The sequence below is a fragment of the Chelonoidis abingdonii genome, chromosome 10 (genome assembly GCF_003597395.2).
Source record: "Chelonoidis abingdonii isolate Lonesome George chromosome 10, CheloAbing_2.0, whole genome shotgun sequence".
Classification (NCBI taxonomy): Eukaryota; Metazoa; Chordata; order Testudines; family Testudinidae; genus Chelonoidis; species Chelonoidis abingdonii.
Window position 1 is genome coordinate 584,580 of NC_133778.1, and position 13,306 is coordinate 597,885.

General features: G+C 40.4%; 1 protein-coding gene across 9 annotated transcripts in view; it reads left to right on the forward strand.

Moving 5' to 3' along the window:
• The window catches only part of LOC116819471 (ubiquitin carboxyl-terminal hydrolase 40), a 73,940-nt gene that overhangs the window by 36,254 nt on the left and 24,380 nt on the right, over window positions 1-13,306 (forward strand). For 8 of the 9 annotated variants that reach the window (XR_012656607.1, XR_004372417.2, XM_032771220.2 and 5 more), the window contains 8 exons: window positions 53-123; window positions 1,294-1,613; window positions 4,321-4,447; window positions 5,643-5,700; window positions 6,476-6,529; window positions 8,515-8,603; window positions 9,178-9,264; window positions 11,032-11,068. Coding sequence is in view for 7 of the 9 variants with exons in the window: in XM_032771220.2 (XP_032627111.2) it covers window positions 53-123; window positions 1,294-1,613; window positions 4,321-4,447; window positions 5,643-5,700; window positions 6,476-6,529; window positions 8,515-8,603; window positions 9,178-9,264; window positions 11,032-11,068 (843 nt within the window). In the remaining 2 variants the exon portion in view is untranslated. Of the gene's footprint in view, window positions 1-52; window positions 124-1,273; window positions 1,614-4,320; window positions 4,448-5,642; window positions 5,701-6,475; window positions 6,530-8,514; window positions 8,604-9,177; window positions 9,265-11,031; window positions 11,069-13,306 lie in introns of those variants that run through there. The other variant, XM_075069850.1, reaches the window with a different exon arrangement.

A 13,306-nucleotide genomic window follows, 5' to 3' on the forward strand; every position in this document is an offset into this window, starting at 1 on the left:
CAGCTGAGATGGGTTACCTGTTGCGAAAATCTTGATGATTTGATCTTTTCAGGAGATGAGATGACATTGGGTGGCATTGGACTTGCAGATGGGGCAGATGTCTTTGTGTGGAATGGCAAGGAGGTAAGACAACAGGAAAATAAATCCTATTCTGCAATTCCTGAGGATCTGATTTTTAATCTTCAAAAAGGTTTCTGGTCATTTTAAATCCCTTATAATACTTTCTTGAGGAGTGCAGATGATATTTGGCATCAGTGATGCTGCTCCAGCCTCCTTCACAGATGGCTCTCTCTATGCTGCTTGTGACTATACCCTTCACAGACCTCCGGGTACATTATTTTCCTAGTAGGATATGGGGGTGTAAACAGACTGTACCATATACAGTGTGTAATTGTCAATCAGATTCCCAGATGATTACTGTATAGATTTTTTTTTTTTTTTTTTTTTTTTTTAATTCCGTACCAATTAAACCAAAGCAGATTCTTAAATTTGCTGTCTGTTAGGTCAGTTTGAGGCAATAACAAAAATTTGCTCGGCTGCACAACATCCAGCAGACGGCTAAATCTGCATCAGTGATTGACACCTTATATAAAAGAATGATTCACTGAACACAGCACACTCTCCTTGGATCGTTCTCTTCTTTTGAACTTAAAGATCTCTGTATTGTAAGGATTTATCCAATAACTAATTAAAGCAAATGTAATGTTAACAGTCTCAGCTTTTGTTCGTGACATGCACATTTATTTTTGTCCCCTTGCTAAACTTCAGAATAGCCCAACTTTACTTTCAAATTACTTTAATTTTTTGGGCTGCTTTGGTCTTATTCGTGTATATTTTTGTATTGAATAAAAGTGTGTAGTTCATAAATATCTTGAAGGGGTAAATCAATGAGGGTTGACATTGATTATTCACCTGACTGAAGCTTAGATTCAGTGTGTTAGTGGTCAGATGCAGGTAATATTGCTGCAGATGTTCTCCGGATTTCTGTGCTAAAAGATTAAATGGCTCCATTTTTGTCCCAGTTTTTTTTCCTTTACCACAAGTATTTTCAGAATGGATGCAGAGTTACAATCCCTGGGCTCCCAACGTTGTATCCCTTCTTGACACCTCTGATATTCTTTAGCAAGCTGTTCAGGTGGAATTCAGTCAGGGGAGGCTTAATTCTAATGAGGGGGGGAAAAAAGCAAGACTTCCTTGTCCTGAATGACTGAGCAACTAGAACCATCAGCACTTCGTAGGCCTCTTGCTATTGTTGATTACCCTTCATCTGCAGATATTACACGCTTCCTACAGGTTGGTGGTATGGAGGTGTTACCAGGTCTTGACCATGAACCCGTGCTTCTAAATGTTCTTCGGTTGGCGGGCTATAATGAAGGAGGGAAAGGTCAGCATTTCATCGAATCCCAGCATGTTGTTCCATGCAGTGCAGAACTGAGCACCCTGTGGAAAGCCTTAGCATCGCCAGGAGGGATCATCTTAATGAACAGTTCGGGATCTGACAAAGAGGTGGAGAACTGGAAAGTCATTCCTGAAGAGGATATGAAGAAGACAGTCAGAGTTGTTGGCCTGACAGATGGAAGCTCAATATTAGTTTTAGATAGCCATGACCAAAGGTAAATGTCATGATTGTGTTTCTTTCCTATTAAGCACATGTTTCAAAGTTAGGGACCAAGCAGAATTCCTTTGACTAGAATTACATTGTTACATGTTCTTGTTGCTATTCTTGTTAGTCATTTTGTCACCACCACTAATGCGATGATCTCAGGGTTGTGAAATGAAGCACTTAGAAGTTGGGGAAATTCCAAAAAGTTATGATTGCTACAGCAACATTAACTTTGCCCTGCTGAACATCCTTTGTGCATTTATGGTGTATGTGAAGAACAGAGGTTTACATTTTAACAAGGTAAAGAGCAATAAGAAGCTCTTTATGTATGCAGCATGGCTAAGTTAATGCTTCTGGAATTTCATGGTGTTTAAGTATTTAATGCAACATCAGGAATGGGAGATTAATTTGCATTTAACTTCATAGGCTATCTTTATGGGGCTTGTATGTGGTGGTGGGAGAGGAGAATTGTAACAATTGTCCTGGGCAGCATATTGCTGTGTTGGATTTGCTAGTTGATCTTTTCAATTCTCTGAAACAGCCAAATGTGCACTGAAATGGAAGGCTCTGTGCATGAAAATACAATTAGTTAAGTGCACCCCTCCAGACATAAGGAAATTTTCAACTGCAAGAGCTCTTGATGTAAATTTTGACTTATCGGTTACATTAAAGTTTTAAAACATTTTAAATATAAAAAGTGAAGTAACAGGTTCTTCACTGGGGACTATATTCATACCAAGACTTAAATTTCAGCATGATTAGAATATTTTTACAACGCAGAAAAGCATATGTCCCATAAAATACATCGCTTGAACCGTACAGAGTTTTGTCAAGCAAGCAAATTTCACTTTTTGGTCAAAGACCAGGTATAGAAAACATCCACCAAAGTAGTGTCAGTTATGGAGATGTGAGAACAAGGTTGCAATGGAAACTGCTTCGCGCCCATAACTAGAACAGTTATGAGTAGTGACGCCTGGTGATTTGCTGTGAAACATTACTACTTGACTGGCACTTATTAAAGGGCAAAAAGTAAAAATTCAGTTGTAAGCACAAAATGGTTTTCCTCTTAGGAGGGAAGTGCAATTAATCCTAATGCATGTATCCAAACTTGCATTTAGTACATACATAGTAATATACCCCTCAGTTTCAAGTATTTATTGGGTTAATTACAAAGACTTTGTGTGTGTAATACCGTCTTTATTGTACTCATTACTGTCAATGTTATGGTAGTGCCTAGGGGCCTGCCCTTTTGTGCTGGAACCTGTGTGGAAGAGTAAGAGACAGTCTTTGCCCTGAAGAACTTAAATCTTAATAGACAAGACTGGCAAAGGGTTGGAAAACAGGATGTTCTCCTCATCATACAGATGAAGAGCTGAAGTGAATAGTGACTTTGCCCATGGTCATATAGGAAGTCTTTGGAGAGACCCAGGAATTGAACACAGATATCCTGAGTCGTGCGCAATTGCCTTAAACCACAAGGACAAAAACGGCAAGATCTAACAAAAGTTCTGTCAGGAACAGAGTACATTTCCACCAGCAGATCGGTTCAATAATCATTCCTCTTAGATGGAATGCTACTAATATTCCAACACTTGCCATTTTGCTGAGCAAGAAGTTCTGATTGTGGAAAAATTGTATGATGGCTATCTAGTAAGATCATGTTCCCTTAACCCACCAAATTAATTGCCTTTGTGTATTAAAAAAAATAGGAACCTGGGCCTCTGGAGATCAAAGTAGCTTTTTAGTGCAGGGGCTATGGGTAAAATTTTTCTGAATGAGTGACGCAGGGTATGTTTACATTAGAAACGGTGCTGTTGCAGCTATGCTGCTGTAGCATAAACATGTACTACAGCGATGGAAAGCGTTCTTCCTGAACGGTCTACACTGGAGCTTAGGTTGGCTTAACTGCATTTCTCAGGCATGTGAATTTTTCGTACCTGTAAGTGACATAGCTAGGCTGACCTAACTTTCTAGTGTAGACAGGAGTTTCTGGGCTGAAGGCCCATTTTTAAAGATAACATTGGCTTTTGGTGAGACTTAGCCCTAGTCTACACTACAGCGTTAGGTCAACGTATGGCAGTTTACATCTACCTAACTCTGTAAGCGACTACACTAAAATGTCACTCCTGCTAATGTAACTTGCCCACTACACCGACTTAATAACTCCACCCCCCCCCCCAAGAGGCATAAAATCAGCATTGATTTACTTAGGTTGATGCAGTGTCAGTGTAGACACTGCATTGCTTTACATTGACTGTTGTTGCCTTTCAGAATCCACCCCACAATGCCAGTTAAATCGGTGCAAGTGCTCCTGGTTAGGACATGCACCGCTGATACGAGTAGCGTGGGGTGGACATGCAAAAGCGATTTCATTACTGTGGTGGCTGCACGTCGTTATAATTTAGGTTAGCATAATTTTGTAGTGTAGACATACCTTTGGAAAATTGAAATTAAGCTCCTTAAGTCCCTAAGGCATTTTTGAAAAATTTACCCTATAGCTATTTCTGTTTTAACAATACAGAAGGACCCTGATAATGACTGGGGCCTTTGGGTGTCACCATGTTATAAGCAATGGTAATAAGACCTAGTTCATATATAAACAAAAAGACACTGTGGCATTTAGCAGTCTTCCTCAGCATAGGTAGTGTACGTTTTCCCTGTATTCTTTGCTTACATATAGTACATTAATCTGTGCTCTAAGTATATCTTGTTTGCAGCTTGGTGAACATGGCAAGTGGCAATTTGACTGCTTTTATGCATGATATCAGCTGGCTTCAAGTTAAAAATTTCTGCCGGTTGGAAGCGGAAGAGAAGCAAGTTAAAATTACTGCAACCGTTGAAACAGTGAGTAAAGGAGTTACAACTGTTCAGGGATATAACAGAATTCTTCTCTTACTGTGCACAACTTCTTCAGTTCAGTTGAGCTAATCATAGAGGGTAAAATCCCCATTCACTTCGGTGAGACCAGGATTTCGTCTTGGGAATTTTCAGTTAAGTACAATAGCTTATGTCAGCAAAGCAGCATGGGTGGCAGGCTTGGCATTGCCACCCACAAGAGCCAAAATAAACTACATTGTTTGTGTAATTGAGACAAGCACATGCACGTCTGCTTTGAAGAAACTTTTTAAATTACATCACAACCTAAAGAAGACTAAAATTCACTGAGGTAGACTGTAGTAAACTTCTGCAACAGCTTTTCTGTGGGGCCATCATGAAAACAATGTATTGCATGAGACTGTGCTGGAGAACAGAACTTTAAATATCTCTTTATGAAGAAAATAGTTCTCCTTGTTACAAGGGTGCGATGGAGAAAAAATGGTGGACTGTGTTTTGGCAAGATCTTAACAGTGAAAGAACAGAAGGAGTTTGTGCATTTCATCTAAAGCTATTTTAATTATTCAACTTAGATTTTGGTTTCTGTGTAATTCATCTTTTTTTAACATAATCAAGTCCGCATCCTTTATTGCTTCTTTTCACATACAAAATCTCTAACTCTTCTATCTTTTGAATCTTATTCCCATATCCTCAAACCTTTTTATCTGATTTCATCACCCACATTATTTTATACACCTAAGTTGTCTTCTTAATCTCCTTCTACATTAAATACAACTTCAGTTTCCTAAATTTGTCATAAGATATAAATCCTCTGAGGCTTCTCTTGCTCTTTCTCCCATTGTTGTTTAATTCTATAGAAAGAATATTAAACATTATGTGCAGCATAGTGCGTCAGTTTCTTTTCCTTTTTGGTGCATTTTATTTTATTCTGTAGTCTGATACTGTATTTGCTTTTTTTTTTTTTTGGAGGGCGGAGTGGAAGGGGGCTGATGGTTTTAAAAATCCGAAAATGTGACTGTGAAAATTGGTAATATATTAAGGAGATCTTTTCTCAGATTTGCAAAATGAAAGAGAAATTAATGCACTTTAAATGAAGAGTAATAGTCTTTCTTTGTGCTTGAATGCCGTATGTATATACACACAGCTTGCATTCTCTTTTTGCATAGTCCATTATATTATGTAGTCACTAATATTTCTCTCTTAGGTGATGTCAGATATCAAAATTAAGGCAATACTGGAGCTGCAATTAGGGGAGGATCTAGGTAAATAACTGTTCAATAATTATTTAGTTGGTAATATGGTTATTGCAGTTTGCTGGATGGCTTTTATAGTTTGCAAAAGGGAGATTAACTTTCATATCTCAAGTAATCTTTACTATTAAGACTTTTAATAATTTTTCTCTGCTGCAGGATGTAAGGGATTTAAGACTCCTCTAGTTGTGAATAAAATGGCAAATCTTCCTGGCTAAAAATACTGCAATGTACCACACTGACTGCAGTTGAAAAAATACATATTTTAGGAGTACCTCATTTATATCCACCCACTACTTCTCCTAGAAGCCATTTTTACAGGTCAAATAACTGTGTCATTTTGTTTTAAAAAACAAACCAAACACATGCATTTGAAAGCTATTCTGAGACTGGTAAATTGCTTTCCTGTCAGACTGATACTTTCTATCCCTCCCTATAAGACTTATTTCAATGCATTTTTAAAAATGTGTGTCCAAAGTTGGAAACTTTGGCCAACCGCAATATTCAAGCCCTTATTGCTAAGGTGGCTGACTTTATAAAGGGAAAGTAATGTCCAGCCGAAGAGGCAAGGCTAGCAGTGTTTTCTGGACCTTGGGAAGTGCTACCAAGTTGTAGTGTTGGTGTTGCACCTTGGGAGCGACAATTTTTCAACTATGAGATGACTCTAATTAGCTAAACCTGCTAGTTTGTTAATTTTCTGTCCTTTATCACTCCAAACGGCTGAGCCAAATTTAATTTGATTTTAATCTGTTTAGTCCATCTTATCCTTCTTTTTCCTCCATTGTAGTGGATGATAGCTGTCTCAGACCTATTAACGGAAATGGGAAGCTTCTCTCTCCAGGTAAACCACTCTAGTAATCTTTAAAATAAAATTAAGGAGAAAATGCATAGTTGCTTTTTTTCTCATTTAATAGAACATGTAAGTATAGCTGGGTGAATAATGGATTTGCTGTCATTCATAGTGGCAGTTCGTAGTCATTCATAATTATAATGACTAGTCATTGGGCCAGGGAGAAAGAAGAGTTGTTCTGTAGCGTGATGGCTAGGCCGCTCCCTTGAGACATGGGAGACCCAAGTTCCGGTTTCTTCTCTGACTAATTGTTAATACTAACTGGAACAACTTGAGAGAAGAGATGGACAGAGACCCATTCCAGAATACCCCATAGGCCAATGATGAGGACATGCGCCTGCAGTGTGGGATACCAATGTTCAAGTCACTTCTCCCTGTCAAGAAAAGACAGAATTGGACCCTTGCCATGGGACTAAAAGCTGAAAGGCGAGCTGTGGTGTTGCCACTGCTGCTGCCTCAGGCTGCTTTGTGACTCCAGTCCAAAAACTTGAAATATTTTGGTAATGTTGAAATGAAACTGTTTTGTTTTTTTATGTTACTGAAATATTTCAGTTTTTCAGTAATGTTGAATCTATTCATGAATTCTTATTGTGTTTGCCAAATAATTTCAGGTTGACCAAAGAAACTATTCATTGTAACAATTTCACCCAGCTCCTATATACAAGTTTAATATCACATTAAAGTGATGAATCAGCATTTCATGGTGTTTCCATACTTAATCAAAACAGGAGACTTTTTCAATAGTAATACTTATCTGTTAGCATTCCACTATCAGATAAATAGACCATTTAATTGTCTTTTTTTATTACTTGCATCTAAATTCACTAATATTAAATACTTTATTACCAATCGTGTATTAATTAGGAACTGGGTGCTGGATCACTGCAGAAGTGCACAAAAGGTGAACAGCTCCCCAGTACAATATACTGTATGTAGATGAAAAGAACTATTAGTATTCAGTAAGTAAGCCATGTAAATAAATGTATAAAGAAAATAGAGTAATTTGCATCTTGCTAAAAATATGAGTCCATAGCTCCTTTCATTTTTAAGGCTGCTTGCTAACTGTTTCAGGAAAAGTAGAATCCATCTTTGTGGATTTACAACATCTATTCCTGTAAACATTACAAAATAAATATTAATATTGTGTGACAGACCCAGACCAGTGGGGTACAGGAGTCTGGTTGAGGGCGCATATACTGGTCACTGGATGAGAAGTTTTCTGTTCCCTAAGTGACCAGAGCAGGGGCTGCACTAGAGTAATCAGGAACCTGCTAGAACCAATTAAGACAGGCAGGATAATTAAGACACCTGGAGCCAACTAAGAAACTCTTAAAATCAATTAGGACAGGCTAGCTAATCAGGACCTCACTTCAGTTTGTGGCATGCATCTGAGGAGCTGAGAGTGAGAAGACATATTGCTGGAAGACTGAGGGGAGTACAAGCATTATCAGGCACCAGGAGAAAGGTTCTGTGGTGAGGGTAAAGAAGGTGTTGGGAGTAGGCCATGGGGAAGTAGCCCAGGGAGTTGTAGCTGTCGCGCAGCTGTACCAGGAGGCACTCTAGACAGCTGTAGTCCACAGGGCCGTGGGCTGGAACCCGGAGTAGAGGGTGGGCCCAGGTTCCCCCCAAACCTCTCAACTCCTGATCAGACACAGGAGGAATTGACCTGGACTGTGGCTTCTACCAGAGGGGAAGTCTCTGGGCTGTTTCCCGACCCACATAGTGAATCTGTGAGGCGAGCAAATCCACCAATAAGCGCAGGACCCACCAAGGTAGAGGAGGAACGTTGTCACAATTGTTAAATAATTAAAGTTGATACACAATAGCAGGATTTTAGAATGGATCAGATAACTAAGCATAAATAAATATATTAACAGTTAAGTGTTTGCATCATCACTTTAATGACCACACTGGTAGCACTAATATTTTTTAGAAGCAAACTTTTATTGTTTTCCATGTTTTTCTCTTCTTTAAAGTGCCTGAGGATTATACTGTCAAAGAAGCAGAGCTGAAGATGGGAAGCCTGTTGGGACTGTGTCATGGAAAAGCTCCAACTTCCACTCAGGTAAAAGAGTTGGGAGACACAAAAAGAGGACTTGGCACAAAAGAGCTTTGATCATGTTTACATTTTCCAATATTCCTGATATGTATTTTCTTGTCATAACAACACTTTGTAGAATTAATTGCAGTATAGGAGAAATGCTCATTCCTTTTACGAAATATGCTAATAGACTTACTCACTTTGGAGACTTAAGGGTAGCAGGAACATTGTAATTTACTAGACTCAGCACCTTATTTCATTTTTAACTGTAAGATGAACCTGGACTGCCTATTGTATGTTTTGCCAGAAGAGGATTTCAGTGCTGTTTGTTTTGTTAGAGAGACAATCCTGCCGTAATTAACCAACATGCACATGCAGTGAATACAAAGAAAACTTACCCCTGTTTTCATTCTTATCTATATCTTCTGCGAGTTTAGATAAGTAATTCTGATGGACTCCCCCATATTTGTACTGCATCTGAAGTAGTCTGTTTTAGCTTTATTCTAGAGTTAAAAATCAAGTAAATCTATTATATGTATATATAAAATCATGCTGCATGATCCCTGAGCTTTAATTTGATGTGCTGTCGTTTTCTTAGCTCTTCTTATATTTTGTTATTGGGAGTGATCTGCAGGGAACCCCAGAGATGGAGATAGTAGTGGAAGAGACTGCATCTGTGAGAGAGGTAATTACAGGAGGGCTACAGAAATCTTTCATTTTGCATGGATACTTCAGCACTCCAATGCCAGCTCCTCTGCACCTGGATACTCCTTGCTTGCTAGTGTGTATTGCTTCAAAATGGCATCCATGTTACAGCTGGTGCCCTGAGGAAATTGATTTATTGGGGAAAACTTCAAACTTCAAAAGGGGAGAGAAATGTCTTGAGTTCCCTAAAGACAGTGGGGAGAGGATTCTGCCTGTGGGCTGATCAGAATCCAGCTGACTTAGACATAGTCATGTGATCATCTTTACAAGTAGTGTCACTTTATTACTCACGTGATCAGGGCTGATCACGATTAAATGGGGTGTAAGTGATTGGATCTGCAGTTTTGTTGTAGAATTAGTCTTTTTGAAAACTGAAGAGAGTTCTAAGTTTTGGAGTCACTGTGCCTTTATAACACGCATATGCTGGTCCTGTGGACTTTTAAGGCAGAGTGTTGGTGCTGAACATAAGGACACACATTATGTGGGTTCAAAATCTTTTGGAAGACACTTTATATATAGTTTTTAACCTCCATCCCATGGGTGTATAGAAGTCAAGATGTTTTTCTCCCACAAATTAATGCAAATATAAGAAACATCTGCCTGCCCTCATAGCAGATGCCCTGCAACTAGCATAAACTCATAGTATCTACCACACACATAGTTAGACTAAAAGTAATCAGAGAGAGTGTTGGGCTTTTTAAGATTCTGGCTTTGTTTTAGTAAAGGAAACCTGTGGGAGGAAGTTGTTGTGTCAAACTCCTACACAACAGAAGTCCTCTTATAGAAGTGATAAATTGATAGCACAAGTCTATTTTCTGACAGGCTGTGAAAGCTGCTTCCTCTAGAATATTAAAATTTGTATATTCATACATTTATACATGAAAATAATTCTATATTCTAAGGCAGGAGTGAGCAAACTTTTTGGCCTGAGGGCCACATCGGGGTTCTGAAACTGTATGGAGGGCCAGGTAGGGAAGGCTGTGCCTCCCCAAACGCCTATCCGTCCTCTCCCACTTCCCACCCTCTGACTGTCTCCTCAGAACCCCTGACCCATCCAACCCCCTGCTCCTTGTCCCGTGACTGCCGCCTCCCAGGACCCCTCACCCCAAACACCCCTCTGGTTCCCTGCCCCCCATCCAACCCCTTCGCTGCCTGTCCCCTGACTGCTCTGACCCTTAGCCACACCTTCACCCCTGACAGCACCCCCGAGACTCCCATACCTATCCAACCACTCCCTGTCCCCTGACTGCCCCCCGGGACCTCCTGCCCCTTATCCAATCTCCCCACTCGCCCCCTTACCATGCCACTCAGAGCACCAGGACTGGCAGCCGTAAGTAGTACACCATAAGTAGCACATTCCCTACGAGGAGCAATTTAATAAACTACACTGGCGGCTCTTCCAGCCGTGCTGCCCAGCAGGAGCTCGCAGCCCCGCCACTCAGAGTGCTGACGGCACAGCGAGCTAGTCTCCCCAGCTGGAAGCTCAAGGGCCAGGCAGGATGGTCCTGAGGGCAGGATGTGGTCCATGAGCCATAGTTTGCCCACCTCTGTTCTAAGGGCTTAGATATGGCTTTCTGACAAGCATCAAGTAAGGGTTTGCATGCAGTTCTATTAATTAGGATAGTAGCAGATCAGGAACCAGACTGTGACTTGGTCACACATTGGAAAAATAATTTCATTTACAAAACTAGATTTTCCAATTATGTACTGGGGTTAAATATCACTATGTATTTTTCTTTTCTTTCAGTGTCTAAACTTAATGCTGGAGAAATCTGGGTTACCAGGTTAGTTGTACAAGGTAGTTTGTCTAATGTGTTCAGTGTTTTGCAGATTCCTTTTGCACACCCTATACTTAAAAAGTACTTAAAAAGTAATTGTTTAAACTAAGCTCATTTGCATTATTGTGAGATGCAGTGAAAGAGAGGATTTATTGAGCCTGGAGAAAATGAATGAAAGTCTGGAATCTCTGCCCAATAAAGTTCATGCTTTGTACTTTGCCAGTCTAAATTGGTCAAAAACTCACCCTTGACTTCAGTGATGACAATAAATAAAAAGAGATCTTTAAATCACTTTACCAAAGCAAAGCTGTAAAAGTGAAATTAATGTGAGCATGTGCTTTGGACCATTCCACTATTAAAGGTGCTAAATGAAATGAGCATGCAGAAGCTATTCAGTGATTTACTGTCTATATTGGTGGTTTTGTCAGTACAGCATTTCTCATTGCTGCTGGTTAAAAAATGGAAATAGCTTGAAAAAAGGAGAGAAAGCGGAGCATGCATCAATTCCTCTATCTTGAGCCCTGAAATTAATATGTATTAAATACAATATTCTATCTTAGTGCAAAGGTTGCAAATTTAAACAAGTCAGATAATAGGAAAGTTCATGTTCAGAAAACATTTTCATCTACGTTCATTTACTAGTATTACGATACATGTTTAGCAGCCAAGCTAAAATCTAAAACTTCTCTGTATGTTTGTGCGTCACCTAGTAGGTAAATTCATGTTTGAAAAACATTAACCTCATTGATTTCTGTAAGTACACCTCTATCCCGATATAACACTGTCCTCTGGAGCCAAAAAATCTTACCGCATTGTAGGTGAAACCGCATTATATCGAACTTGCTTTGATCCACTGGAGGGCACAGCCCCGCCCCCCTGCTGCTCTATTGTGTCATGTTGGGTCGCGTTACATTGGGGTAGAGATGTATAGATTTCCCTGCCATGAAAGCAGTAGTACTGTGCTCCTTGCGTGTTCTTATTCTATATCACCAACTCTGAAAAGCTGAATTAGGCCTTAATTTGAACTTCATGTGGAACTAGGTCCTCTCTTTCTAATAAAATTTGTGTTTCAAATCACTTGGATTCTTTTTTTCCCCACTCAAAAAGACGGTTGGACATGCTTTTTTCCTGTACTTTAAGAAGATAATTCTGTCTGGATTTAGGGATTTTAGTTTAGGAAGGTCAAATTTTAGACCTTAAAATGTAAATATATATAAACAGTTTTATAATGCTTTCCTCAGAAGAAAAATTCAAGAACAAACATAACTGCTCTTCCAAAATGCTTTCTATGGCAGTAATTAACATATTATAATCCCAGAACTAGTGCAAATCAGCCCTGAAATTCTGGAGGTAGTAAAAATACCCTTTTCTTACAGCAACAGTTGTATTCATTTTTAAGAGGCCATCATCAACTTAAATCGTACATCTGTTTTGAAAATATACCTACAAGTAACGCTTAACATTTTTATAACTGAAAATTAATTTTTCTCAATTTTTTTCATTTTGTTTTCTTTGTATTTGTCAGCATTTTTTGAAGCTGCCAATTCCCTTCCCCTCTACATCTTATTAGTTTCCTCTGGTTAGGACAGGGGTGACCAACTGGTGGCTCCAGAGCCGCATGCGGCTCTTCAAAAGAAAATCTGCAGTTCCTGCCAGGAGTCAACTCTGGGGAAAAAATGGTGGGTACTCAGCAACAACTGGCAGCCTATCAGTCCTCGTCCCCCCCCTCAGTGCCTCCTGCCAGCGCCCCCCCCCATCAGCGCCTGCCCCTCCCGCCTGCCATGATCAGCTGTTTCAGGGCGTTGCAGCTCTGGGAGGGAGGGAGAGGAGCGAGGACACAGCGCCCAGGACCCCTCCCTCCACCAGCGCCTTCCGCCGTGATCAGCTGTTTTGCGGCATTGAGGCAGCTCTGGGGGGGAGGAAGAGGGGCTGAGTGCTTCATCCTCACTCCTCTTCCACCTCCCCAGAGCCACCGCAGTGCCGCGAAACAGCTGATAGCGGCAGGCGGAAGGCGCTGAGGGAGGGAGGAGCAAGGACCCGCTGCACAGCCTCTCCTCCCTTGCTTCTTCCTCCATCCCCTTGCCTGCTGCCTGTGTTTTGCGCCAGGAGGCTCTGGAAGGGAGAAGGGGAGGAGCAAGGACACAGCTCACTGGGGGAGGGGGTGGAATGGGGCAGGAAGAAGTGGGGCAAAGGTGGGACAGGGTGGGGATGGGGACTTGGTGAAAGGGGTGGAGTTAAAGAGAG